General features: G+C 45.1%; 1 protein-coding gene across 2 annotated transcripts in view; it reads right to left on the bottom strand.

Moving 5' to 3' along the window:
- EGFR (epidermal growth factor receptor) overlaps nt 1-11,557 on the bottom strand; it is a 211,271-nt gene extending 199,714 nt beyond the window's left edge. For both annotated transcript variants that reach the window (XM_030307686.1, XM_030307687.1), the window contains exon 1: nt 11,443-11,557. In XM_030307686.1, coding sequence (XP_030163546.1) covers nt 11,443-11,530 — 88 coding nt within the window. In that variant the 5' untranslated portion in view covers nt 11,531-11,557. The remainder of the gene's footprint in view (nt 1-11,442) is intronic.
- Nucleotides 11,558-24,939: the final 13,382 nt, after the last annotated feature.

Raw genomic sequence — 24,939 nt, 5'->3', positions numbered from 1 at the left:
AAGGATCAACTATTGTTTACATATGAGACTTTTTCCTACTCTGCTTTATAATTAAGAAATGTAAATGTGTTGGGGTGGCTGGGTGGCTCAGTCGGTTAAGCATCCAATTCTTGATTTCAGCCCAGGTCATGATTTCACAGTTCATGGGATCGAGCCCCATGTCGGGCTCTATGCTGACAGTGTGGAGCCTGCTTAGGATTTTCTCTCTTCCTCTCTCTCTGCCCCTCACCTGTTCATGCTGCTCTCTCTCTCCCAAAATTAATGAAAGAAAGAAAGAAAGAAAGAAAGAAAGAAAGAAAGAAAGAAAGAAAGAAAGAAAGAAAAAGAAACATGTGTTTGAGGGGAAAATCTACTAGAGTGCTGAAAAGTTTCCATGATGTTAGAAATAAACAAGAACACAAAAAGTTCTTTCCTTCCTAATGGAGGAAAACACACACTGTATTTTGAAATTTCTTGTGGAAAAGGTATATTGCCATTAATGAGAGACCCACTAAGTGTCACATTCCAAATTCTATTCATTCAAACAATGAAGCACCTCAAAGTGAGAATTATGACTTCTGTAGTAATTTCTCCTTAAAGTCAATGCTTCCACATATCATCTCGGGCAGAAAACGTTCTTATAAAGGGTCTGATACAGAAAATGAGCAATCCTGGAATACACACAACTTGTTAAGTTTGTCTCTCTTCATAAGAGCTATTTACACACCCTAATGAGTTTAAGCGTGTGCTTCATTTAAATCACATAAATGACTATAGATCTGTGTGAGTGAATTACCACATCTTGCCATAGGCACTGCTCACTGACTCAGCTGCTACATCAAGTTGCTTTCTCTCCTTTTTTTAAAATGTGTTTTTAATGTTTATTCATTTTGAGAGAGAGACAGAGACAGAGACAGAGTGTGAGTGGGGGAGGGGCACAGAGAGAGAGACACAGAATCCGAAGCGGGCTCCAGGCTCTGAACTGTCCACACAGAGCCCGATGTGGGGCTCAAACTCACGAAATGTGAGATCATGACCTGAGCTGAAGTCAGATGCTCAACCAACGGAGTCACCCAGGCGCCTCTCTCTCCTCCTTTTTACTTCAAGTATTTATAGGTCTGGCAAACTTACAGAAGTTTATGACATAACTGCAAAAAGCCACAGTTCTAGTTTCTAAAGTAGATGTTTTCAAGGTGCATAAATGTATTGCCCTGTATCTTATGAAATGGGCAACTACAATACACAGATGAGACTTAACTCTAGGAAAAACTGCTTCACAAGAAAAAAGCAGGAAAGAACAACACTGGAGCAGAATATACAAAATTGGAAGGGGCACTGGGTGTAATAGAAGTGTAACAAAAAACTTGAGAATATTTTATGTTAGTCTTTTGACTCACAAATAAGACTCAAAGTGAGAGGAGACATCAAAAACAGAAAAGCAATGGTGTGTTAAAGGAGGAAGAGGGAGAGTTTTGGAGACATTTGGTACCGGTGTCAGGAGGCAGTGTTTGTCCCCGCACCTAAATGTTGACCATCCTGGTGATCGTCGGCAAACGGCAGAATTTGAGTCCTTCACCTTCAAAGGTGGATAATTATTCCCACCCTGTGGGGTTGTTAGGAAGCTTGGAGAGACGGATGTTAAGGCATTGGGTAAACTGTAAAGTGCTGTACAAATGCAAGGTGTTATTATGATTATTATGACATCAGTGTTTTGGCATCTAAATTATAGGGACAGCATACTTATTATTTAAATGTTTAAATACATATCTTGCATGCATTTATATTTGCTTTTAATTTCATAGATGTTTCCAGCTGGAAGGCTCCATCAAACAATCTAGTTTAGTTATTTTATGGAAGATGACACCGGGAAGGTAGGTTCTAACCTGTGTTCTCTTCCTATCATAACTAACAACAGATTACAGGGAAAAACACGTGAAGCCATGTCCTCAGAAAAACTCCTTTAGCGATACAACTTTTGAAGGAATGATACATGCATATTCATATTTGTATTAAAAATCATCGTAAACACCGAATGGCTTTGACGTCCTAACTTTTAAAAATTACACAGTATATTTTTCCAGCCGTTTGTCAGGGTTTTTCGTTTATAATCACACGTCAAAGTCTTTCTTTGTGAAGACTTATCCATAACAGCTTGCAAAAAAGAAAGAGAGGAAGGAAGCAGGAAAGGAAGGGAGGGAGGACAGATTAAGGCAATACATTATTCTCACTCATAAATATGCTCCATGCATACAATCTATTAAAGTACCAGGAAATGGAGGCAGAGTTAAAGAAATCAAGAAGTGCTGTAAGGATAAGGTTTCTGATTCTCCATTCACTTTGCAGCAAATCAAAGCCAAGAAAAAGTTCTGAAATTCATCATAGTCAAAAGACCCTTAAAATCAGTATCTTAAAAAACCAAACAGGTGGAGTGATAATTCTTCAACAACCACCTTTTGTTTTTCTGGCATTCATCTGGATGCAATCAAAAGTCGATGAAATTCGGGGGGTTCTGGGTTTTTTTTTTTCTTTTCCTGGAAAAGTTACGATAATTTAATTTCTAATGCTATATTAAAATCTATTTTTTAAAAAGGACCTTGCAAGTGAATACTAGAACACACCTAAAATAGTTTGTCTAATTTATCTTGCTCAAAACAATGTATCCATCTGCTATGGCTTGCAATATATAGGAATGAATCAGGAGACGCTGTAAATGCAGAGAAGCCATGGTGATGAAATTCCCCTGCAGTTGTCAGGTATTGAATGTTTCCTGGTAAAGAAGCAAAACCAGGTTTTTGATGTTACAAAAAAATCCTGAAACCCTTTCTGAAATCTCATTCATGATGGTAAGAATTTTTCCAGGCGCACACGCCCGCCCTTGAGGATTAGCACAGATTCAATAAATGATTGGTTTTTATTCCAGACTCTAAAATAGCAATAAATTTATGACTATGGGCAAAGAAACTAAAACACACACAGTTTTTCACATAAAAATGTCAGTGTGTCATATCGGAGAGACTGATGATAGGCACTGCATTGATTTTCTACGAAACCTGGGGTGAAAGGACTTTCAAACAGTTCTAATGGAATCACATGTTAAGAAAACACAACCGCTAAAGGAGTCATGACATCACCCAGCACGTGCAGGCCTCCATGTGCAGAGCGGTACACCTTCAGGTATCACCTGTCTGGGTTTCTTTTTTATTATTATCTTTAAATTTTTTTAATGTTTTATTTATTTTTGAGAGAGACAGGGTGTGAGAGGGGGAGGGGCAGAGAGACAAGGAGACACCCACTCCTAAGCAGGCTCCGGGCTCTGAGTGCTCAGCACAGAGCCCCACGCGGGGCTCGAACCCACGAACCGCGAGGTCATGACCTGAGCCAAAGTTGGACCCTTGACCGATTAAGCCACCCAGGCACCTGCGTATTTCTGGTTTTAAAATAAAATCCTTCAAAAATGCTCTTAAAACAACTGTGCAGCAAAACAGTCTAGAACCACTTGGATATTTCCTCTTGCATAAAGAGAGGCCTGAGTACCCAAGGTAGCACCAACAGCCACATGTTACCCTTTGTTTCCACATGATCTCTGCAAATAAACAGGTCAATTTGTGCAATTATCAACAATGAATCAGGACACAGATGTCTTCAAACTTACAAGTGGCAGGAGCTCAATTAATCTGAGAGACGTTTTCTGATTCAGTGTGATTCAATGGGTATTTACTAAACGTCTAGAATTACCCAGACTTTTGTTTCCTTTCTCCCTTTGCTCTCTGTGGTAGAAGTCAAATCAAGAATGTAAAGTAATCATTTTTCTTATTCATAACAAGTTTTAGGGGCCAAGTCATGCTACTGGGAAGAATGTTAAAACTATCAACTATAATCCAGATTCTAGTTCAATTCTTCACATCCGGCCGTAAGTTTTTTAAAAACTGCCATTCTCATTTTTAAATGTAAAATGTGCTACCTCTCAGGCACTTTACTTTTGACATTGTAAGTTTCCTCATGGTCGTTTAGAAACATAAAGCAGGAAATTCTAAAACTTTAGCCGGAGCTCTAATAAGACACTCACGTTTAGAAAATGACCAGTGATGGGCTTGCTGATGGATCGCCAAGTGCACAAACTGTCCGTCTGCTTTTCCCTTTGCCTGGAGACGGGCAAAATCTCATCGTTGAGATCCAGCTAAATGTTCTCTTTCTGAGAAACCTCCCCCCTCACAGAAATAGAATTAACCCCATTTTGGGGGCTCACACTGAAATCCCAAATCACACCTCTTATGAGATGTTGCATTACAATAGGTTCTCCCTGTTCAGCCCTTCCAAATGTGAGTGCTTCAAAGACAAGCCGTTATCCTATTCCCTTTAAACTTTCAGAACCCAGCATGAGGTCTGCGTGTAGTGTCTGTGGTTCTGGAACTGGCATGTGTCAGTGTCTCTGGGAGGGTTCGTGTTCTAGTATCCTGTTCAGAGGTCCAGGTAAAGGATCCAAGAATGTGCGTTTCTATCAGCTTTTTCTTTTTTTTAAAATTTTTTTTTTCAACGTTTATTTATTTTTGGGACAGAGAGAGACAGAGCATGAACGGGGGAGGGGCAGAGAGAGAGGGAGACACAGAATTGGAAACAGGCTCCAGGCTCCGAGCCATCAGCCCAGAGCCTGACGCGGGGCTTGAACTCCCGGACCGCGAGATCGTGACCTGGCTGAAGTCGGACGCTTAACCGACTGCGCCACCCAGGCGCCCCTCTATCAGCTTTTTCAAAGTTTCTTGGGTAACACACTCTGGGAGCCACTGCAATAGACTTTTCGAGAATTCATGAGAAAAAAAAAATCAACTTCGAGATGATTTACTAATGAAATATAACACTGTTCCTGGATCTTGAGGAAGCTCAGGCAGTGAGTCTGAGAACAAAGACAAAACTTCTTCTCTGCCAGAAGTGAAACACACTACTTAATGCACTCATCGGGATCACCTAGGAAATTTTTAAAAACACGTATGCTGGCACTCCTTCCCCCGGAAGTTTAGGGTGCTATGAGGCACACTCTTCTTCATCCTCCTCCTGTGATTCTAAGGTACATTCAAGGTTCAAAAGCTACTGCTTAAAAAAAAAAAGGAAAAAAGTCACCTCTAGTCTTTTCAGTTCAGTCCCTAACACACACACCAAGTAGTCTGATGCTGCCTTAGATAGAACTGGGGGATACCCATCTAAGGATATGCAGTATCACACAAATAGGAATCCCAATGTACTTATACGCATAATATATTACTTATCAGTTGCTGATAACTGCAACTAATTGGGCTGGTAACTACAGCAGCCTAATGAAGAAAGAAGCTGGTAATCCAGAAGAACCCAGCCTGACTCAAAACAGATGGAGACAGTGAGCCTGAGACAGGCTGGAGGCGGGTTGTGTTATGGCCAAAGACAATGCCTGCAATTGAAACATCTAATAAAACACAATTCAAGGCCACGCTGCTCTCCTGGGCTCCAGACCTGTATACTCTACTGCCCCCTGGATTTTTCCATCTGAGCCCTTCACATCCCCCTGGCTGACTCTACTCCCCGCCCCCCCCCACCCCGGGAGCATTCACAACCTGTGAATGGCTACAGTGTTTACCCTGCCTTCCAAGTGAGAACTGCTGTGTGTCACCTGGAATTCCATGTTCTTTGCACTGGTTATACATTAACTGCCTCCAGGTCAGCCTGAGTCATTTTTTCTGCATCCTCGCTACTCCCTCTTCTGTATCTCTCCTGGCCCACAGGAATCACCTATCTCCCCATTTTTCACTGCAATCCGCTCCCCATGCTGCTGATAAAGTCCTCGTTCTTAAACCTCAAAGCCATCATGTGGGTTCTCAGCTGAGAACTCCCCAGTGAGCTCCCCTTCACAGGGGAGGACGGCAAAGCCCTTATGAACTGGAGCCTCCCCATCTCCCCCTTCTCTTCCCAGTGCACTAAATAACCAGTGCTCCTCAGACCTTTGCTACTACTGGCACTACTCTTGGGATGCCTTCCGACTATATTCTCCAGGGAAATACCTACAGCTCTCTGCAGGCTCAGATGAGTACACCCTTCCGTTGGGGGATATTCCCCTCTGCAGGTAGAATTAAAAGCAAAGACTAACACCAGAAGAATTTATCATCTTGTACAGAATCCTACCATTGCTTCTTTGATGCTGTTCTACACTTGTCACCTATAGATTCCTCTTTCCCGAACTGACTTCCAGATACTTAAGGGCAAGTGCCAACTCCGATTCATTCCTAAATCTCAAAATGTGGGTAGAAGAGTGTGAACTGCTCACTGTAGCTCAAACACAAAGGGGGTGGGGGGAGGAAATAAAGCAAATAAGAGCCTAAGTTGTAATAGGTAGCAATACTCGCCCTTATACTCAGAGGACAAACAATAGTGGTGAACTTAGGTAATTATTTCTACTAAATCAGGGCCAGGTGTGCTGGCCCACCAGCATGGGCTAGAACTTGGAGCGAAGTGGGAAATTCGATCCCCCTGTGTTAGCTTTCACATACTACTTTCCGAAGCAAGCTGCTGAAATTTGGTAGGAGTAAAATTTATTTTAAGCGTATGCAATTCACAGATGCTTAGTCAACAGGGCCAGTCAGGCATTTGATATTATACTTCAGGGCCTTCAGAGATTAAAATGTCAAATCCAGCACTTAGCTTCTAACAGGGCTAAGTAAACAAGCCACCACTGCTCACTGGCCCTAGATATCCCTCCTGCTCCCAGCTGGCTCAGGGAACTTTCTAAACAACTGAATTCAGTGTGTCTATCTAAATGTATAGGAAGGAGGCTGTACCTAACGACTCTGAAAAAGTGAAAATCTCAGTCAAACCGGTTATTTGACGTAAGACTGGATCCTTGCCCAAATTCAAACTAACCTGCTCATGGCCATGAGCTGGATGGCAGACTCCGATGTTGTGCAAAGAGCAACTGTGGGAATTGTCTTAGAAAAGACAACCTTTTAGGAGGAAAATGAAAAGGAAGGAATGAGCAGAAGTGCTGATGTCGAATAGGAATGGCCCACAAGAACAAGATTGATACTCTATTCCATGTGTGTTGATGGTGTGAGAATAAACCAGTAATAACTGAGGCCAAAAATGTCTTTTGTGACAATTTCAAATGTCCAAAAGTGACAGAAGGTAACAAAATGAAAGTAGTTCAGTACAGATCAGAGGAGCAGACTCTAGTTTTGAAACTGTGTACATGGAAACGATGCATGGGTGAACCATATTCTAGAATTTGGAGCTTTTCTCAAAACATACCTCTATTACTAAAAACCTAACTTTAAATAAGCCCATTTCAACTGTACTAAGTCCAAATCAAAACACACACATAAACACACAACTTTCACAGCAAGCTACATGGCAAGGGCCAAATGATTTCCCAGGTGCGTCCTTCAACAAGCCGCACGTCCCCAACATTCTGATCCCATCCTAATCTCGGGACCTGGGGCACCAGGGTAGGGCTATCTTCTCTTAACATCCATAATCACCAACTTAATATTAGAGTTGGCTCGGACCTCCCGTCAGTAAAGTTTCAGACTAGCTGCTGGCCCTGGAACTTAGATCAAAGGGAAAAAAGAAAAAAAAAAGTACTTTCTTTTTAAACAGGGCGGAATCCTTCATCTTTTACTGACACTACCTCTAAAAACATTTCAAAACATGTTAGTGCTGTCATGTGGACCAAGTCTAATTATGTAGCACAGTGGATTCTGGCCATCGGTTTCTTCAAACTTGAGAATGAGTTTTTGAAAAATTATAGACTGAAACTAAATAGATAGAGCCAGAAATAATGGTCAAAAACCTACCGGAGCTCAACCAGTTACTGCTAGACAGAGCTACCCACGGCTGTGAATGTATGATAGACACACAGACCCCTGGTCTCCTTTTCGGATTTGAAAAGCAATTTCCAAATACAGATCTTTCTTGACTTATAATGGAGTTATGTCACCATAAATTAGAAACATCAGTTGAAATGCTTTTATCATACCTAACATCGTAGCTTAGCCTAACCCACCTTAAACGTGCTCAGGACACTTACATTAGCCTACGGGTGGGTAAAGTCCTGGAACACAAAGCCCCTGTTTTATATGAAGTGTTGAATGTCTCATGTATCACGGGACGGGACTGTACCACATATCACTAGCCCGGGAAAAAGAAAAAACCCAAGTTTAAAATTCCAAGTCCCGTTTCTACTTCACGTGCATCGATTTCACACCCTCATAAAAACAAAAACAAAAACAAAAACAAAAACAAAAAAACTGTGAGTCAAGCCATCGAAAATCTGGGTCCATCTGTACTTAATTAGGGACTTAAAGAATCACACTGTGGAAGCAACAGTAGAAACTATTAAAATCACCCCTGCCTCTTTTAGCCCATAATGTCTGGTACACTCTATACACTCAATAAACACTTCTTGAATTCAGAAATGAGGACTCAGGAGCCTGGAGCTGGTCGGTGACATGTCCACCTTGACTCAGAGCTGCAAGGAGAAGGCAGGTGTCCTGGCTTCAGGCCAGGACTGAACTGAACTTCCTCACATCTGAACTCCTTAGAGAAAGGCGGGGAGTGGATCCTCACTTGGGATACAATTCAAAATACCACCCAGCGTCTCTTCCAGAGTGACACCTCTACCGTTCCATCCCCCAAGCGATCTCCAACCTCACCACTGCTCTGGTGCCTGAGCTGCCTCCACAACAGGCAAGCAGAGCGACTACTGAGTACATGAGCAAGAGTCTAGACCACCGCACAGGCCGATGTTTGTTCCAAGTTTCACACAGAGTCCAATCCTAAAACGCGCCCGTTCCTGTGCTTTTCCTCCCTGCTCCCAGCATCTGACATGAGACGTTCACACACACCTGACCTGGCTCTCCCAGGTTTCACACAAGGCAGTGCAGCTCAGTTAGGTGGTTGGGGGAGGGCAAGAGGGTGAGAAGGCCCGAGTTCAAATCCTGGTTCATTCCTACTAAATGTGGAAGTCGCTTTATTTCTCTGTACCTCAGTTTCCCCTTTTATAAACAGAATACCCGCCACATATGCTTAATGTAAGGAATAAAAGGACACTTAAAACAGTGTTTGACAGTAGCAGGTGCAGTGAGAACAGAAGATAACCGTCTTAGACCGAATAAGTCTCTCTAAAATGAGCAAATTTTCCTGCACAACACTGACTGAATTTGATACGGGTCTTTAACACCTTTTGTAAAAATGTTTCATTTTATATTTTTAATGATTTGCCCTTTGAAATGGGTGTTTTAATGTTACTTTAACAGAATGACATTTGTCCGCCTACTCTCGCAATTTTATTCAGGAGCATTCTGTTTTAAGCGGATACGGGACAGTCAAATGAAGTGGTATTTATATTTTTCTCAGAAACAAATCTCCAAGCGCTAATAGCAGTGTTCAAAGGGGTAACAAACAGCAAAGCGCTGTGAACATTTCAAGTAAAAAAAAAAAAAAAAGTGATGCTTTGGAGGCCTTCCAAGAGTCCATTTAAAATTTAAAAAAGGAGGGGTCTCCTGTGACAGAGAGGGAGAGATACCACCTGCCTAAGAGGACCCAATTGCCAGCTGATTCAGGAGCAGGACCATAGCCCCCAGGGCTCATAGCAAAGCTGGAGAGGGAGCCCTTCAGACTCCTTAGAGGACAGAAAGCTTGCCACCAGCTCTCTCAGTGAAAAGACTAATCCCTGATTACTGAAATCACCGCCCCCCACCTCCTTTTTCCTATATTCTGCAAGACTGTTAAAACTCCAGACATTCAAAAAGAGTTCCTTACATTGGCAGGTAATCTTTCCATACACTTTACCAGCTTCTCCTCTATGCCAATGATTTCCAAACCTGGCCACCCCACAGAATCACCAGAGGTGCTTTTTCTAACTCCTGAACACTCAGATTTCATCCCAGATCAATGAAATCAGAACGTCTGCGGGTGGGAGCCAGACATCAGTTTTCGTTTTGTTTTGTTTGGTTAAAATCCCAGGTGATTTTAACGTGCAACAAAGTTTGGGGAACCACTGGTCTATGCCTTACCGCTCCCCTAGCAAACTCACTCAGCTCCAGCCCCAACTCCCTATGCCAATGACATCAACAGCAAGTACAGACCTGACTCTTGGAACCCGGGTTGCTTGATTTTGAAATTGTGTAATTAAACCTTCTGAGGCATGTTTCTCATGTCAAGTGGGTTTATGGTCGGTAGTCACGAAGCCAGACTCGCTCATGTTTGGTCTGGACATTTGGCACACATGAACCACGGACATCAATTCCACCACCACCCCCCTCCCGCTTTTTTAAATTATGTTTAATATTTTGGTTGGCCCAATGTCAAATTCTTCAAAAAGCTAAAGGAAACATCCCAAAGAGAAAATCTCGGGATTTTGATTAGGAAAGTTTGCTGTGAGCCTTATTTTGAAAAACCGTGGGGACCTGACCAGGATGGGTCCCGCCCCTAGGAAGTCCCGGCAGCAGGACCCAGCTGTCCCGTGGCTGCTGGCCCCACCTCTGGGTCCGGCTCCACAGCAAAGCCTGCAACCAAAGGGCTGCAGGTGGGGACAAATCTCAGGAGTTCCCGTGAAGCGACGAGTTCACAAAAGCCCATGGACCCGAGGGGCGTGGATGCCTGGGAGGGAGCCCTGGGCTGTCGCGGAGCCTGACCGATAGGAGGACCCACAGCGGGGCGAGCGTCGGGGGTCTGCGCCCACGGGGTGGGTCCGACCCCACCCCCTTTTTGCCTAAGAGGAAACGAAGCCCCCGGTTCCCTGTAGCCACGGGTTGAGGCAGACACGAGACGCTCGGGCGTCTCACTCAGGTCAGGGCTGCAGCACCACACCTAGGAAAAGGGCTTGCAGGGTCCTGCGACGTGGGCCTGGCAACGCTGGCAGGGCCAGGGCCGGCGGGGTGGCTTAAGTGCGAGACGCGGGTGTAGGCAAGATGTGAGATGGGTCTGCTCGGGAAACCGCCCGTCCTAGGAGGTCCGAGAGGGGTGCGATGGATTCCCGGGGGCTGTTCCCTAGCTTCCCTAACACCCCCCCCCGGGCGCGCGCCCCCCGGCCCGGCCCCCCCCGGAGGACAGCGCGGGGCGCACGTGCGGGAACGCGAGCCGGCACCGCGGGAACCAGAGCCGCCTCGCGCCAAGTGTGTGCGCTCGGACGCGGAGCCCGCGCGGGAGGCCAAGGAAGTGAGGACAGAAAGTTGCGAGCGCTCCGGGCCGCCGAGCTCCGGCCCGCGGCTCCCACACCCCGCCCGCAGCCCCGCTGCCCCGCGCAGGGAGCCTCGGGTCCCGGGCCGCCTCTGCCTCGCCCAGCCCAGAAACGAAACGTCCAGTTCCTCCCACGGTCCCGGCCAGCAGCGCAGCTGATCCTCAAGGAAACAGGAAAGGAGGGGCGGGCGGCGCGGGACGCCGAGCCGGTGCGGCGGGTGCGGGCCGGGCCGGCTGCGGCTCGGGGCCGGCGGGACTCGCCCTTACCTTTCTTCTCCTCCAGCGCCGGACTCGCCTGGAAGTGCGCAGCCAGCAGCAGCAGGAGCGCGGCTCCCGCGGTCCCGGAGGGTCGCATCGCTGCCCCCCTGCTCCGGCTCCGGGTCTCCGCAGTGAGTCGCAAGCGAGTCGGACGGCCGTGCGCGGCGAGGCGAGACTCGGGTGGACGCGGAGGTGGCCTGTCGTCCGGTCTGCGAGGCGGTGGCCGCCGGGGCTCGCTCGGGACCAGCTCGGCACCCGCTCGGACTCGGGCCGCCTTGGCCGCGGGCGTGCACACCGTGCCGGGGGCGGAGGCTGCTGCCGCGGCGCTGCGCCGGGGGCTGCCCAGACGTCTAGCTCGCGGGGGCGGGGGCCGGGGAGGCTGGGCTGGAAGGAGGAGGGACCAGGCAGAGGAGGAGGGATCGGGAGGAGCAGAGGAGAAGCAGAAAGCGCGGAGAAGGGAGGAAGAACCGGCAGTTTGGACCTCGGGCAGGCGGCGACTAGAGGTGGCGGACAGCGGTGGCCCGCGTGGGGTCCAAGCGCTCGGGGCAGGGCTGGGGTGGCGGCAGGAGGCGATGTCCGGGAGCCGAGCGGGTGCCCTCAGGACGTTCCCTGCGCTGTCCCTCAGGACCCGGAGCTCGCGGACTCGAGCAGTTACTCAGTGACCCAGCCTCCGTGGAGCCAAATTTGTACCAGGGTTCCCATTTCCGCCTTTCGTCCCTCCAACCTGCGGAGCAAACTTGTACCAGCTCCGGGGCAAACTGGCCAAGCCTTAGGCCCAAGACCGGGTAACGGCAGGAATGGAAAACCATCTCTTTATTCTGGCCCCCAACTCCTCCACAGCACCCCGGGACCCTAGTGGGGGTCAGAGGCTGGCCTGGCCACGCTGCGCCTGCGTGGCGGGAGTGCCAGGCTGCTGACATGGGAACTCTCAAGTCTGAGGACCTTTCACATCCCGTCGAGCAATCTAGAAATCGGCTGGAATGAGGGCACCCAACTCCTGGCTCAGAGACGGGCCTTGGAAAATATTAGTTGAATGAATGCATGAGTACCGACAGAGTCCACAGCATTTCGTATCAACCAGCCACGGGGACCTGAAAAGCAAACGTGCTTGGTAAATTATTTCGCAAACAACAGGGCTTCTAATGAAGACAACACAAACGCTAGTGGAGACACACCTCTCTGCCACAACCAGGCCTCTCAAGCAGGAGGAACGACGTGGAAATTCACTAAGGGTTTGGCCGGAAGAAATCAGAGGTTCTCTGGCAGCAGAAACTTGAGCGACATTTCTTTTGCAGAGTACAGTCTCCTTCCTAGACCTGACAGATACCTGCAGGCCCCATTCTACAACTGGATTCCCTCCTCTCCACACAAGATTCACTAGTGACATTCGGGTCTGATTCAGCTCTGGCCTCCCCACTGTGTAAGTAGGAATTACTAACCTAAAGTAAGTGGAGTTAAAGCTCAGAACCTTCCTGTCGCTGGAGGAGGGGTCCAGGGCACAGGGCCCCTCACCATCCATAGAACCTATATATATTTTTCACCTGAATTTAGAGTCATTCTCATTTGTTCCTTTTGTTTTAACAAATCAGGACAACCACTGAGCCTTCTGAACTCACTCAGCCCCTGGATGGGGAAGGCTATGAAGATTCTGCAGGCCATGTTTTAGTTCCCTCCACGTGTTCCAAACAAGGACTGAAAGCACTTTGCACAGAAACACAACTATAGAAGCATCCCAAACTGGAGGAGAGCAAACCGGAAACACCACAGGGGAACCTGGAATGAAGCTGGAACGGCGTCTTACAGAAGATTTGCACACAGCAAAGTTCGGTGCATTTACTTAACAAGGCCACGGATTTGACTCTAAGGCGTCTGTCAAGGAAATATGATGGGTGGCACAAATCATATTGTCCATAGGTTAAAACACTAATCAATTGAAGCTACAACTAATTTTTAAGACCGCATAGCAATTTCTTCCAGGGACTCCTCAAAAGAAGACAATGTATAAAGACTTCAGAATTCTTAGTAGCCACCTTTTTGTAACAGTACTAAGCTTTCTAGAGCTATTTTGTTCCAATGACCTTTGATATGATATGATGGCATCTCAGGAAGCAAAGCTTTATGAAAACAATTACTCAAGGAGGCAGTGGGACACTTCAGGCACACAATCTGATATTGGGTTGATCCCAAGGAATGGAGAGGACTGGGGAGGAAGGGGTAACCTTCACATCCTCCTGGGGCACCTGTCTCAAGTTTCAGTTTCTCCCCTGAGTTTGTGATGGAAGGGGTGACGTTCCAGATGATTTTGTGCTCTTTGGCAGGTACGTGGAGTGTCCTGATAATGTGTTATTTGTGAAGTGAAAAACCACATGGCCAAGCTGGCAGAAATGACATCCTCTCAAGAGAATACAGCTTCGCCCAGACTGGGCCTTGCGTAAAGGGTTCCCAGGCACTCAGTCTCTGCAGAGAGTGCTCCTGGGGCACGTCTTGGGGCCCACACCACCACCACCACCATACGAATAGCAGAGGCAACCCCAACTCCGTGCTAAGTACTGATCAGAAATGAGCTCATCTGATTACCCATTAGTTAGGTTATATGGTGTTTGCCTTTTACAGCAAGATAACACTGGCTTGGAGAAGTTAAATAAATAATTTTCCCCAAAAGTCCCAAAGTAAGATTTGCTAGTCATGAAGCCAGCCTTGAATCCAGATCCAGGCTGTGTCCTCCATCATTCAATTACGACATTTCAAATGGAGACATCAGGACCCTAAATTGTGTTTCAGGATATCTTGGCAAGTTTTTAGAGAAGTTACAACTAAAATTGCTGCTTGACCAAAAAATTTCTGGATAAAGCATCCGTGCATACCATCTTGGCAAGTATGTACTGAGACCCCAGTACTTCCCACATTAAGTCTCATATGGTCTATCAATTTTCACGACACAGGCTGTCCGTTCTCTTGGCCAGCTACAAATTGGAAACTCTTTTCTTCCTCTTACGAGCAGTCTTCCTCTTAGAAGAGCTTCCTGAGTATTTTAAGTAAGAGCTTAATCTTTTCTAGAAGGAACGTGGTGGTGGGTCCTCTGCAACCACACACCCTGTGGAAAGGGAAGAGAAACAAATTATTTGACAGAATAGAGAAAGGAGGGCCTCAAATACTTTAAGTTCCTTCTCAGGCAAACCTGAGGCAAAAGGTCTTTGACCACCTGTTTTCTCTGGCCTTTTAAGGCAAAGCAAGGATTGGTGACGAAAAACACCTGATTGGCAGATTTCAAAATTTTTAAAGATAGTCTTTATAAACTACTAGAGCAATTGAAAAGTGGAATGAGCCGCCTCTGAATGGAATGGTTTCTTATCCTTAGAAAGCTTGGTATGTATGAGCAGTGCTAAGGGAGGCTGTGAGTTAAGGACTGAACCAGGTCCCTTCCAATCCTAAAATTCCAAAAGAGCATGTATTTCTAAAATAGGTTTCCAATGTGCATCCATTCAACAGCTCTTCTGAAGATTTATTTTAAGAAGATGCAAGAATTCAGTAACAGGGTTGCCTCTGGGGAGGAATATTAGTTAGCTGGGGGTCAGGGGTTGGAAGGAGGCCTATTTTTCAACTGTCCTTTTATACCTTTGCAATTTTGTACTGTGAACAGTACCTATTTCTGTAAGGTGAGGGTCAGTGACCTCAGTAGGCCTGCTGCTGAGGGGGTGGGGGTGGGGGGGGGTAGTTCCTAGTTACAGACATTCTTCCTTTCCTCAGCCATTTATTCTCTCCCTTTGAGTCAAGTTATTTGCATTTGACTCTGAGTTGAGAGCCATCTCTGGCAGAGAGTAGGGAAGAAGCTGCTGCTTTTTTGGGGATAATATGGCTAGCACAAAACTGCTGAGGCATTCATTTGTCATTAGTATTCTTATTAGCATTATATGTCATTAGTATTCTTCATTATCTCTAGGGTTGAGGGTTACGTAATGCTTGAAAAGCAGGATCACATTTCTGAATGCTAGTTTCTAGCATTGTTCAGATGTTTGTTAATTACTTTGCAAAGGATCTCGTAGGAAGCTTCTGGACACTGCACAATGTTTTGCCCATGTTAACGGTTCCAAAGTGAGATTAAATAATTTTGTCCAAGGTATTACTGCTTCTCTCAGGGATAGTTATAAGTGAAAGCATTAGCCTCAGGGTTATAGTTAGTGGCCTGAAGACCAAGTTCAGGATGTGGCTTCTGTGGCCCATTCAATAGTTATTTTAATCGAATTAACAGCAACATTTAAAAATCAGGACATTTCATATTTAAAATATGGATTTTGTGTTTCTTTTTTTAATGTTTTTTATTTTTGAGAGAGAGAGAGTGAGTGGTGGAGGGTCAAAGAGAGAGAGAGAGAGAGAAACACAGAATCTGAAGTGGCTTCAGGCTCTGAGCCATCGGCACAGAGCCTGACGTGGGGCTCGAACTTGGGAACCTCGAGATCATGACCTGAGCCAAAGTCCGATGTTTAATAGACTGAGCCGCCCAGGTGCCCCAGATTTTATGTTCCTCCTGAAAACCGGGAAGTGCTGGCCAACTGTGTCTTCTTTCAAGCGAGATGGCAATGTGCTGGGTCATAGCTGCCCCCTTCAGAAAGGACATCAAGTCTCTAGCTCACAATGACACCAGCTGGATTCATCAGTCCATGGATCTTCATGGCTACTGCAGACATTCAAGTTTACAGCTGTGCCCTTCCCAGTTAAAGGATGCTAATGCCAATGATGCATTAGGTATTGTTCTCATCTCTGGTTTTCCTTACCTTCCCTTCTCTCTCCGGCTCATCCTCGCTCACCTCATGAGTATGCCTATGCATTTGTGGATAGATTTCGGTCCGAGTCATAATACACAGCATATCAAGATAGACCTCACTTTAAATTAGCATATTTCAAACATTAGCATATTTCTATTTTTTTTCCAAAAAATGCAAATATTTATCGCAGCTCATGCTTATACCATTATCATGGTTGACATTATATAGGCATATATATGTATGTAATATATATGTCAATTAAAAATTATTGGAGACAAATAGAGTCCTACTGTAGGATAAAGAAAGAAGGACCTTCTCAATGGATGGTTGTATGTACAATGACCATGTACTGTGAGCTGACCATGTGCTAATGTTGGAGAAAATCAGGGGTAGGAGGTAAGGGCTTAGAAGGCTGTGTGGACAAAATATTATTGCAAATCAGCAAGTTTTGCCCAGCTTATCTGTCTATAATAAACTGTAATGCAAGATAGAATATGTGCTTCATAAGGAAACAACTAAGGAGACATTTTGAGGTATTTTAGCTATTTATAAGTTAATATTATTATTTTAATTTATTTGTATTTATTATTTTCATTTATTTATATTTAATTTTTATTTTAATTAATATAATTGTGTCTCTTCTCTTGTAAGAAAGAGACAAAGACCTATTGTCAAGCTTAGCTTCTTCTAAACAGGAATTCAGGGCACTTCACAAAGTGAGAGAATTGTGTCACTTTATTTTCCTTCATACGGAATATAGAGGAAATGAATGAAGGATTGATCTGTACTAAAGAAGGAAAAAAATCGCTTTTGAGGGGGTCTCCAGAAGTTAGATTCAAAGTGGCATTTTAATTTTTCTTTAAGATTTTATTTTTTTAAGTAATCTCTACACCCAGCATGAGGCTTGAACTCACGACCCCGAGATCAAGAGTCACATGCTGTACCCACTGAGCCAGCCAGGTACCCTTCAAAGTGGCATTTCTAGATGATGGCAGGGTCTGTAGGGTCTGTAAGGAGTAGGATGTTGTAGATTAAAAATGATCAACAGAGCTGGAGAAATCCAAGTTAATTGCTCTTCTATTTCTGCAATTCAATGGAAAATTAGAAATTATTGCAGTTGTTAATCTGTAGAACTGAGCCACAAGAAAGCCTGAGTCAAGGCTCAGATTGGGCAGGGACATCAGAGAGAGGGCCCTGCCATTTTGCAGATGACAGGGTGAGCACCTTGTCCAAATGAATTGTTTCAGGGAGGGGAAGGACTAATAATATTTCAGTAGTAAAATAAAACACAAAGGAGTTCTCAGGGTTGTTAGCTATTTTATTAAAATTCACAGTTGGAAAAAATGGCATTTACTGTCTGCTCAGTGAGTCTGAAGTACCCTACTCAGAGGTCGGGTACCAGTTCCTGCTCTCATAGAAATTATAAGCAGCCTGTAAATGGTCACCTAGACGAACCAGATGTGTGTGTATGTAAGAAAAAGAAACTTTCTACCTTAATCATCAATTTCACTGATTTCTAAACGCCACCAAAAAAAAAAAAAAAAAAGGATGTTTTGCTATTCCACTATAAAAATGAATTCTCAATGCTTGCATTGAAATTTAGGGAAATTACTATGTCATTGGAGATTAGTGAGTTGTTCTGACAATGTGCCATTTAGTTTTGTTACCTGGTGAGCTAATTGGGCAAGTGCCCGCTGCCTTTCCTTCTTGGGCAAGTAACCTCGCCTGAGAACAATCCATGGTAGCCAATGGGGAAAAAATGTAGAGTGTGTCCCTCAGGATCTGGCTACCCCAACCCCCAAGGGAGAGTGGTACTTTCTGGTCCCCTGGAAGTCAGCTGCGTGATATGGTAATGTAGGGAAACACGTCACTTCTGGGCAAAAGCTCTCAGAAGCCGGGCACCCCTTCTGTCACAGGTGTTCCTGTGACACCTCTCCCTCTATCTTGTTGGCCGGTAATGCTCCAGAGAGTGGCTTCCTCCTCAACCTGGGCCTGGAGTGGAATTGATGGCAGAGAGTAGATCCTTCTGCGGGGGACACATAGGTCACATCTAGATGATGGGCATGAAACGTGCCAGGTAATGATCCCTTTATCAGGCTATCAGAATTTTCAGGTTGTTTTTTACTCCCTCATACACTAACATAATTTATAAAAGAAGTATTCAACCCCTAATTAAATATTTGTAGATTTTATGTATACTTTATATTAAATTATTTTTGTTTGCTATACATTCATATATATGTCTCTATAATATATACATATTAATATTCTGTATATATTATATACACACAAATATATATATAAATATATATTAAATATATAAATATATATAATATTTATATATATATAAAATATATATATATTTAACTTGGGAGGGATATGGAATAACCATATGATGTAAAAATTGCCATAAACTAAATGTGGCTTTGAGCATGCTTTATTTTTTTCAATCTCTCCAAAGCCTTAGTTTTTTTTTTTCTCTGTAAATTGTCATAAATATTTGCCCCACAGGTTTGTTATGACTTGAAATAATGTAGGCACCTAGCACAGGGCAGTTGACAAAACCTACCATGTACATGTGTTCTTGGAACTATGGTTTGCATATATAACATTCTTTCATTTCCCTGGAGATTTTCTAAGCTTTCTGTATTGCAGACAGCAGTAAACAAAGACAGTTCACTGGCTCTGCTCTGAGCCCCCTGCCGTGAAGTGCACTCCATTAGATTTATCCGTCAGTTGGTCTTTATGGTCATATGAACAATCTAAACATAGAATTAGTGTTGTTTTTCGTTTTGTTCTGTTTTTTTTATTACAAAAAAAGAAACCCCCCTTCCCCATGGCATAACTTAGCAACAGTGATTTCTCCCTGAGATTTCTAATTATGAACTTTGAGGACCAGCCTTGTTCCTGGCCTTCAAAAGAACTGCTATTTGGTGCAGCAGCTGCAAGGGAAAAAGGGGCAATGAATGTCCCGAAAAGGGCCGCCCCCCCTTCCCCCCCCCCGTCGGTGCTCCAGCCGCCTGCGGATGGACGCGCTAACAGGGACCACGCAGGCTCCTTCGACTGGCACTTTCGGAGCCCGGCTGGAGCCTCAGCACAAAAGCTCCCCGATTGCCTGGCTTCAAAGGTGGCTTTGAATCCCGCTTCCCTTCCTGTGGGGTGGGGGTGGGGAGCAGTCTCGGGTTCCAGACCGATATCGGGATCTCAGAGCAGCTGTGAAGGTGAAGTTAGCTGTGTTCCAGCCGGAGGGATTTTGAGGCCAAGTGCAGCGCGCGTAGGAGGAGGCTGGCGGTGCCCTGAGGGCTTCCACAAAGACTAGAGGCAGTCCCCCGGGGAAAGCCCAGGGCCTCCTGCCCCCGGGCGGGATTTTCGTGGGATATTTGGCCCTGTAGAGCTTCACCCGAGACCTGTGGCCAGCAGGCCCCACATCCCAGCCACACCTTGGGATACTTTGTAATTCCTTCCTTTTACTACTTTTGCCCCCCCCCCACACCCCCCCACCCCCCGGGGAACTTTTTGTCTCTTTGTAAATCTTTCACTTTTAAATGAGAGATTGGAAGCCGGACCAGCCTGGGAGAATGGGGGTCGTAGCTTGATTTCAGCAAGATGAAGAATGGGGATATCTGTTCCTCCCCCACACCCCCAACTCCTCTTCTGAGATTTGGAAGGTTTCTCAAGTTTCTTTTTGGAATTGTTAGTTCGATTTCCTGCAGTGCCTCTTGCCCGGCACCTGCAGAAGAGGGAGGGCCCAGATGTCTCCAGGGCAACTGGCTGGGGCGGTTTCTTTTTCAGCTGGCAGCATTGAGTGGACCAGGGGACACCTGGGGCCTCGGGGAACCAGAGAAAAAAGCAGTGGCTTGAGCTCCCAGCCCCACCCTAGGGGTCCTGGCCCTCCACCACGGAGGGCATATCCCTCTGTGCCTAGTGCCTCAGACAAGCCCTGAGATGCCTCTCCTCCCTTACAGGGTTGTTTTGCTCTCAGTTTACCCTAGACGGGGCCAGGGTTCTCCTGGTCAGCCTGCTCTTGGCATAGGGCCCAGCCTTTCCTCCAGTGCCCCCTCCCCCCACCCTAGTCCTGGCCCTGCTCCCCTCACCCAGCTGTGCTGAGTAAGTGCACTAGGTGGGAGACACCAGTTTCCTCCCTGGCCACCAATTTTAACTCCTCTCCCAGAAAGTGACTGAACACACCCGACCCTTTGGAGAGTCCTCAGGAAGTCTTCAGGGGAGTGCCAGGGGGTAACCTGCACACCCCAAGTCTACAGCCCCTCTAAACTGACTTATGTGACAGGCTAGAACTTCAAAGAAGAGTAGCCACATCTTCTGGAGGAGTGAAGATGACAACTGGGGAGCAGAGAAGCTCTCATGTCTCCCTGTCACCTGATCCCTATAGTTCCTGTACCGCCAGCCCTTGGGTAGGTCGGCTGGCTGTGTTTCTACTGGAGTGTGACCCCTTTACCTATTCCTGGAAGATCTAATGACCCCACGTTCTAGATAAAGATTAAGATAAATCCTGTGGCATCAGACAGCTTCACGGACCAATCTTCAACGGTGATGTACCCTCCCCTGAACCTAAGGCTGCCGTCTAGGGTACGGAAGACAGAAAGAGACCATCTTCTGGAAAATGCAGGGCCCCCTTCCCTGGTTCCAGGATTCTGCCTCGAATGTTACCTGACTCCAAGGCCAAGGAATTAGGGTTCTGCTATGACCAGACAATCTAGGACAAGCTCCAGGATGCTGTGCCCTCTCCAAGGCGGTTGATACACAGAAATCACCAGTTCTTTTTCTCCAGCAGCAGCGGGATGTTCTGGTCACCTCCTGAGACGGCTCCTTGGTTTATCACCTCTTATACCGACTGTGAGACACACAGAGCTATGGAGAACAGACCTCTGCGCATCTTGTTTGGGGTTAAGGAGAAGAGTGAGTGGAAGATGGCCTTCCGTAAGTTCCAGTTAAATGTGTAGTAAACTCCTCAGTCATCACACTTGCGCACATGCACTTGGTTGAGAGACTTCTGTGTACCCAGCAGTGCTTACTCTTGCATTGCCAAATTGTGAGAACAGTGCCCAGCACATATTCTGACCGGCAAAAGACTGTCAGTACACATAATATTATAGGATAAGGGCTGTGCAGAACAACAAAGTAAGGAAGCAGCATAAAGATAAATGAATTTAAATGAGATGGGGTGGAGGGCCTCAGTGAGAAGGGGAGCATGTGAATTCATGGAGGAGAGTCAGTGAGTCCAGCAGGGGTCTGGGAGGAGGAGGCTTTGTTTATACAGGGGACAGCAAGAGGGCCCGCGTGGCTGGAATGGAGTTCAGGGTAGGGAGTGGGAGAGACAGGGGCTAAGGTCAGAGGGGCAGGGGGACCACAGGGCCTTGGTAGGGCATAGTAACGTTTTCAGCTTTTCCTAAAAAATAGAAAGGGAAAAAATTGGAAGCCTTTGAACAGAGAAGTGAGATACATGATTGACTTAGGTCTTGACTGGATCTCTTTTGTGGCTGAGTCCAGAATAGAATGAAGGCAGGGAAGAAGCTTTTGTAATAATCCAGGTGAGATGTGGACCTGGCTTGGTGCTGTGGAGGTGATGAGATGTGGTTAGATTCTGGTTGTATGTAGATACAAGAGCTGATACAAATTATTGATGAGTTGAATCTGGGGCAGGAGGGGAAGACAGGAGCCAAGCATGACCTGAAGTTCCTGGTCAGCAAGTGGAGGATGGTGGTCTTCACTGAGATGGAAAACAGAGTGGGGGGAGGGGTTTGGAAGGGAGAAATCTAAGAATCTGGTTTTGAACTTGCTATGTGTGAGATCCTTTTAGATTTTCAAATGGAGATATCGGGTAAGGAGTTGGAGCTACAAGTTTGGGCTTTAGGAGAGAGGTCCAGGCAAGAGACAAAAATTGGGACCATCAATATATAGATACTACTCAAAGTCTTGAGATTGAATGAGGTCATAAAGGGATTAGAAGAGAATATTCGTGACAAGGACAGGTGACTGAGTCCTGAGCCCCAGGGCCTCTAATGTGAAAGAGACCCTGGACCTAAGGAGGAAAATCCAGGGAGAGGAGTGGCCTGATCTACTGTTTTGGAAGCAAGTGGAGAACAGGTTTCAAAGGGGAAAAGTTAATCAGCTCCATCAGAACCTGCAGATACATCAGTGGAATACAGTTCCTCGTTCTTTTTGCCATAGTAGAGTACTTCCTTTGCTGTATGTACTATAAATTATTTTCCTGTTCCTTATTGAAGAACATTTAGAGTATTTCCAAAGAATGCTGAAGGAATAACCTGGAGTATTGATTTCACACATTTGCAAGTGAAATCTCTGAGTGTTCTGTTTCTGATTTGAAAAGAAAATTTATTTTAATTCTCTTTTTAAGAGCTGCACTTTAAAAATTAAGGTATAATTTACATGCAGTAAAATGCAGGCATTAAATGGCTTTATATGGTGTAAATTTGCATTTCTCTATTGTCTCATGGTATTGAGATCTTTCATGTACTTACTGGCCATTTGTGAAGTGTCTGTTTTAAATCTTTTGCCTATTAAAAAAAATTATTATCAACTTGACCGAGATATAGTTTACTTATAAGGAACTGTATCTGCTAAAGGTATAAAATTCAGTGAGTGCACCTGTGAAATCACCACCACAACTAAGATAGGGGACATTTTGAGGGTGCCTGGGTGACCCAGTAGGTGGAGCATGTCACTCTTGATCTCGGAATTGTCAGTTCACATGCCCGATGTGGGTGTAGAAATTACTTCAAAATAAAATCTTTAAAACGTGCACCCCAATGTTTATAGCAGCGCTATCACCAATAGCCAAATTATGGAAAGAGCCCAAATGTCCATCAGCTGACAAATGGATAAAGAAGATGTGGTACATATATACAGTGGAATACTACTCAGCGATGAGAAAGACTGAAATCTTGCCATTTGCAACAACGTGGATGAAACCAGAGGGCGTTACACAAAGCAAAATAAGTCAGTCAGAGAAAGACATCATAAGATTTCACTCCGGTGTGGAATTTGAGAAACAAAACAGATGAACATAGGGGAAGGGAAGGAAAAATAAGATAAAAACAAAGAGGGAGGCAAATCATAAGAGACTCTTAAATATAGAGACCAAACAGGGTTTCTAGAAGGGAGGGAAGGTGGATGGAGGGGGGAGGGTTCAATAGGAGGGCACTTTTCGGAATGAGCACTGGGTGTCATATGTAAGAGATGAATCACTGGATTCTACTCCTGAAGCCAAGACTACACTGCAGGTTAACTAACTTGAATAATAAAAAACAGAAAAAATAAAATAAAATCTTAAAAAAAAATTTTTTTTTATGTTCATTCATTTTTGAAAGACAGAGAGAGACAGAGCACAAGCAGGGGTGGGGCAGAGAGAGAGGGGGACACAGACTCTGAAGTAGGCTCCAGACTCTGAGCTGTCAGCACAGAGCCTGATGAGGGGCTCGAACTCATGAACCGGGAGATCATGACCTGAGCCGAAGTCGAACGTTCAACCGACTGAGCCACCCAGGTGCCCCTAAAATAAAATCTTTAAAAAAAAAGGAGGGATATTTTCATTTCCCCAAAAGGTTTTCATACTCCTTTGCAGAACCCTCCCTTTGCCCCTTGCTTTAGGCAACTACTGACCTACCTTATATCACTATAGACTAGTTGGCATTTTCTAGAATTTCAGAAGGAATCTAGACTTCAAAAGGACTTGTACAGTATGAAGTATTTTGTGTCTGACTTTTGCACTCAGTTTATTGATTGTGAGATTCATCTATGTGGTTGTGTTAATCAGTAGTTTGTTCCTTTTCTTGCTGAGTTAGTACTCCCATGTATGGGTACACCATGTTTTGTTTATCCATTCACCAGTTGTTGGACGTTGGGTTGTTTCCAATTCTTGGCTATTATCAATATCAATAAAATTGCTATGCAAGTTCATGTGCAAGTCTCTGTGTTGACGTATGTTTTGATTTCACTTGGGCAAATACCTAGGAGCAGAATTGCCGACTTGCAGGGCAAACACTATTTCACTGCTCGTTCCTCTTCTGCTGCTGTATCATGTCGGCCTTCAAGCTGCTGTATTTTGGTAGGGTTGCCAAAACGTGTTTGCCATCATCGCCAAAGAAGAGCTAAGGGTTTTAAGGTAAATCAGATGTTATTTAGACGGTTGCCTGGAGATCATTTGAAACATGCAGACACGACAGTCATGGTTACCTACCTCTCTTTTCTACATTGAGGGACAATGTACCTAGAGCCAAAAAGGGAAGAAGTTGGGTGACACATTTCTCTAAATACTGTTGTCCTTTAGCAAACTGTAAAAGCTTAGCGTAACAATACTCTTTACTGATGTTTCAGACTTCCTATAATTTCTGCTTGGGTGGAATCTACAGGTAAGTTTCGTCATGATAATGGTCATTGGCTTGAGTAAGACAGCTCAGGAGGGTTACATATCTTGCTGTCTCCTTGGCACGAGTCAGCCTTCCCAAAGGAAAGAATAGAACGTGAGTTCCTAGTGGGTGTCTCTTTGTAATCAAATAAATCTGACTCCTATATAATACCAGTTACCTGGCATTTCCATGTCAGCATTAAAAATGGGGTGTGAATTAGTAAATTAAAATCAGAGGTCAATCTCTCTTCAAGGGGGTGCACTTTTTTCAGACTTCTTGAGAAATCATGGAGATACTAAATGTTAATGAACTTGCACACTTGATTTCTCATACATTTCTCATAGATTTCTCAAAAT

This window comes from Lynx canadensis, chromosome A2 (assembly GCF_007474595.2).
Source record: "Lynx canadensis isolate LIC74 chromosome A2, mLynCan4.pri.v2, whole genome shotgun sequence".
NCBI classification, from domain to species: Eukaryota; Metazoa; Chordata; class Mammalia; order Carnivora; family Felidae; genus Lynx; species Lynx canadensis.
Note: the sequence above shows the minus strand (reverse complement) of the source record. Positions and strands in the feature narration are given on the sequence as shown.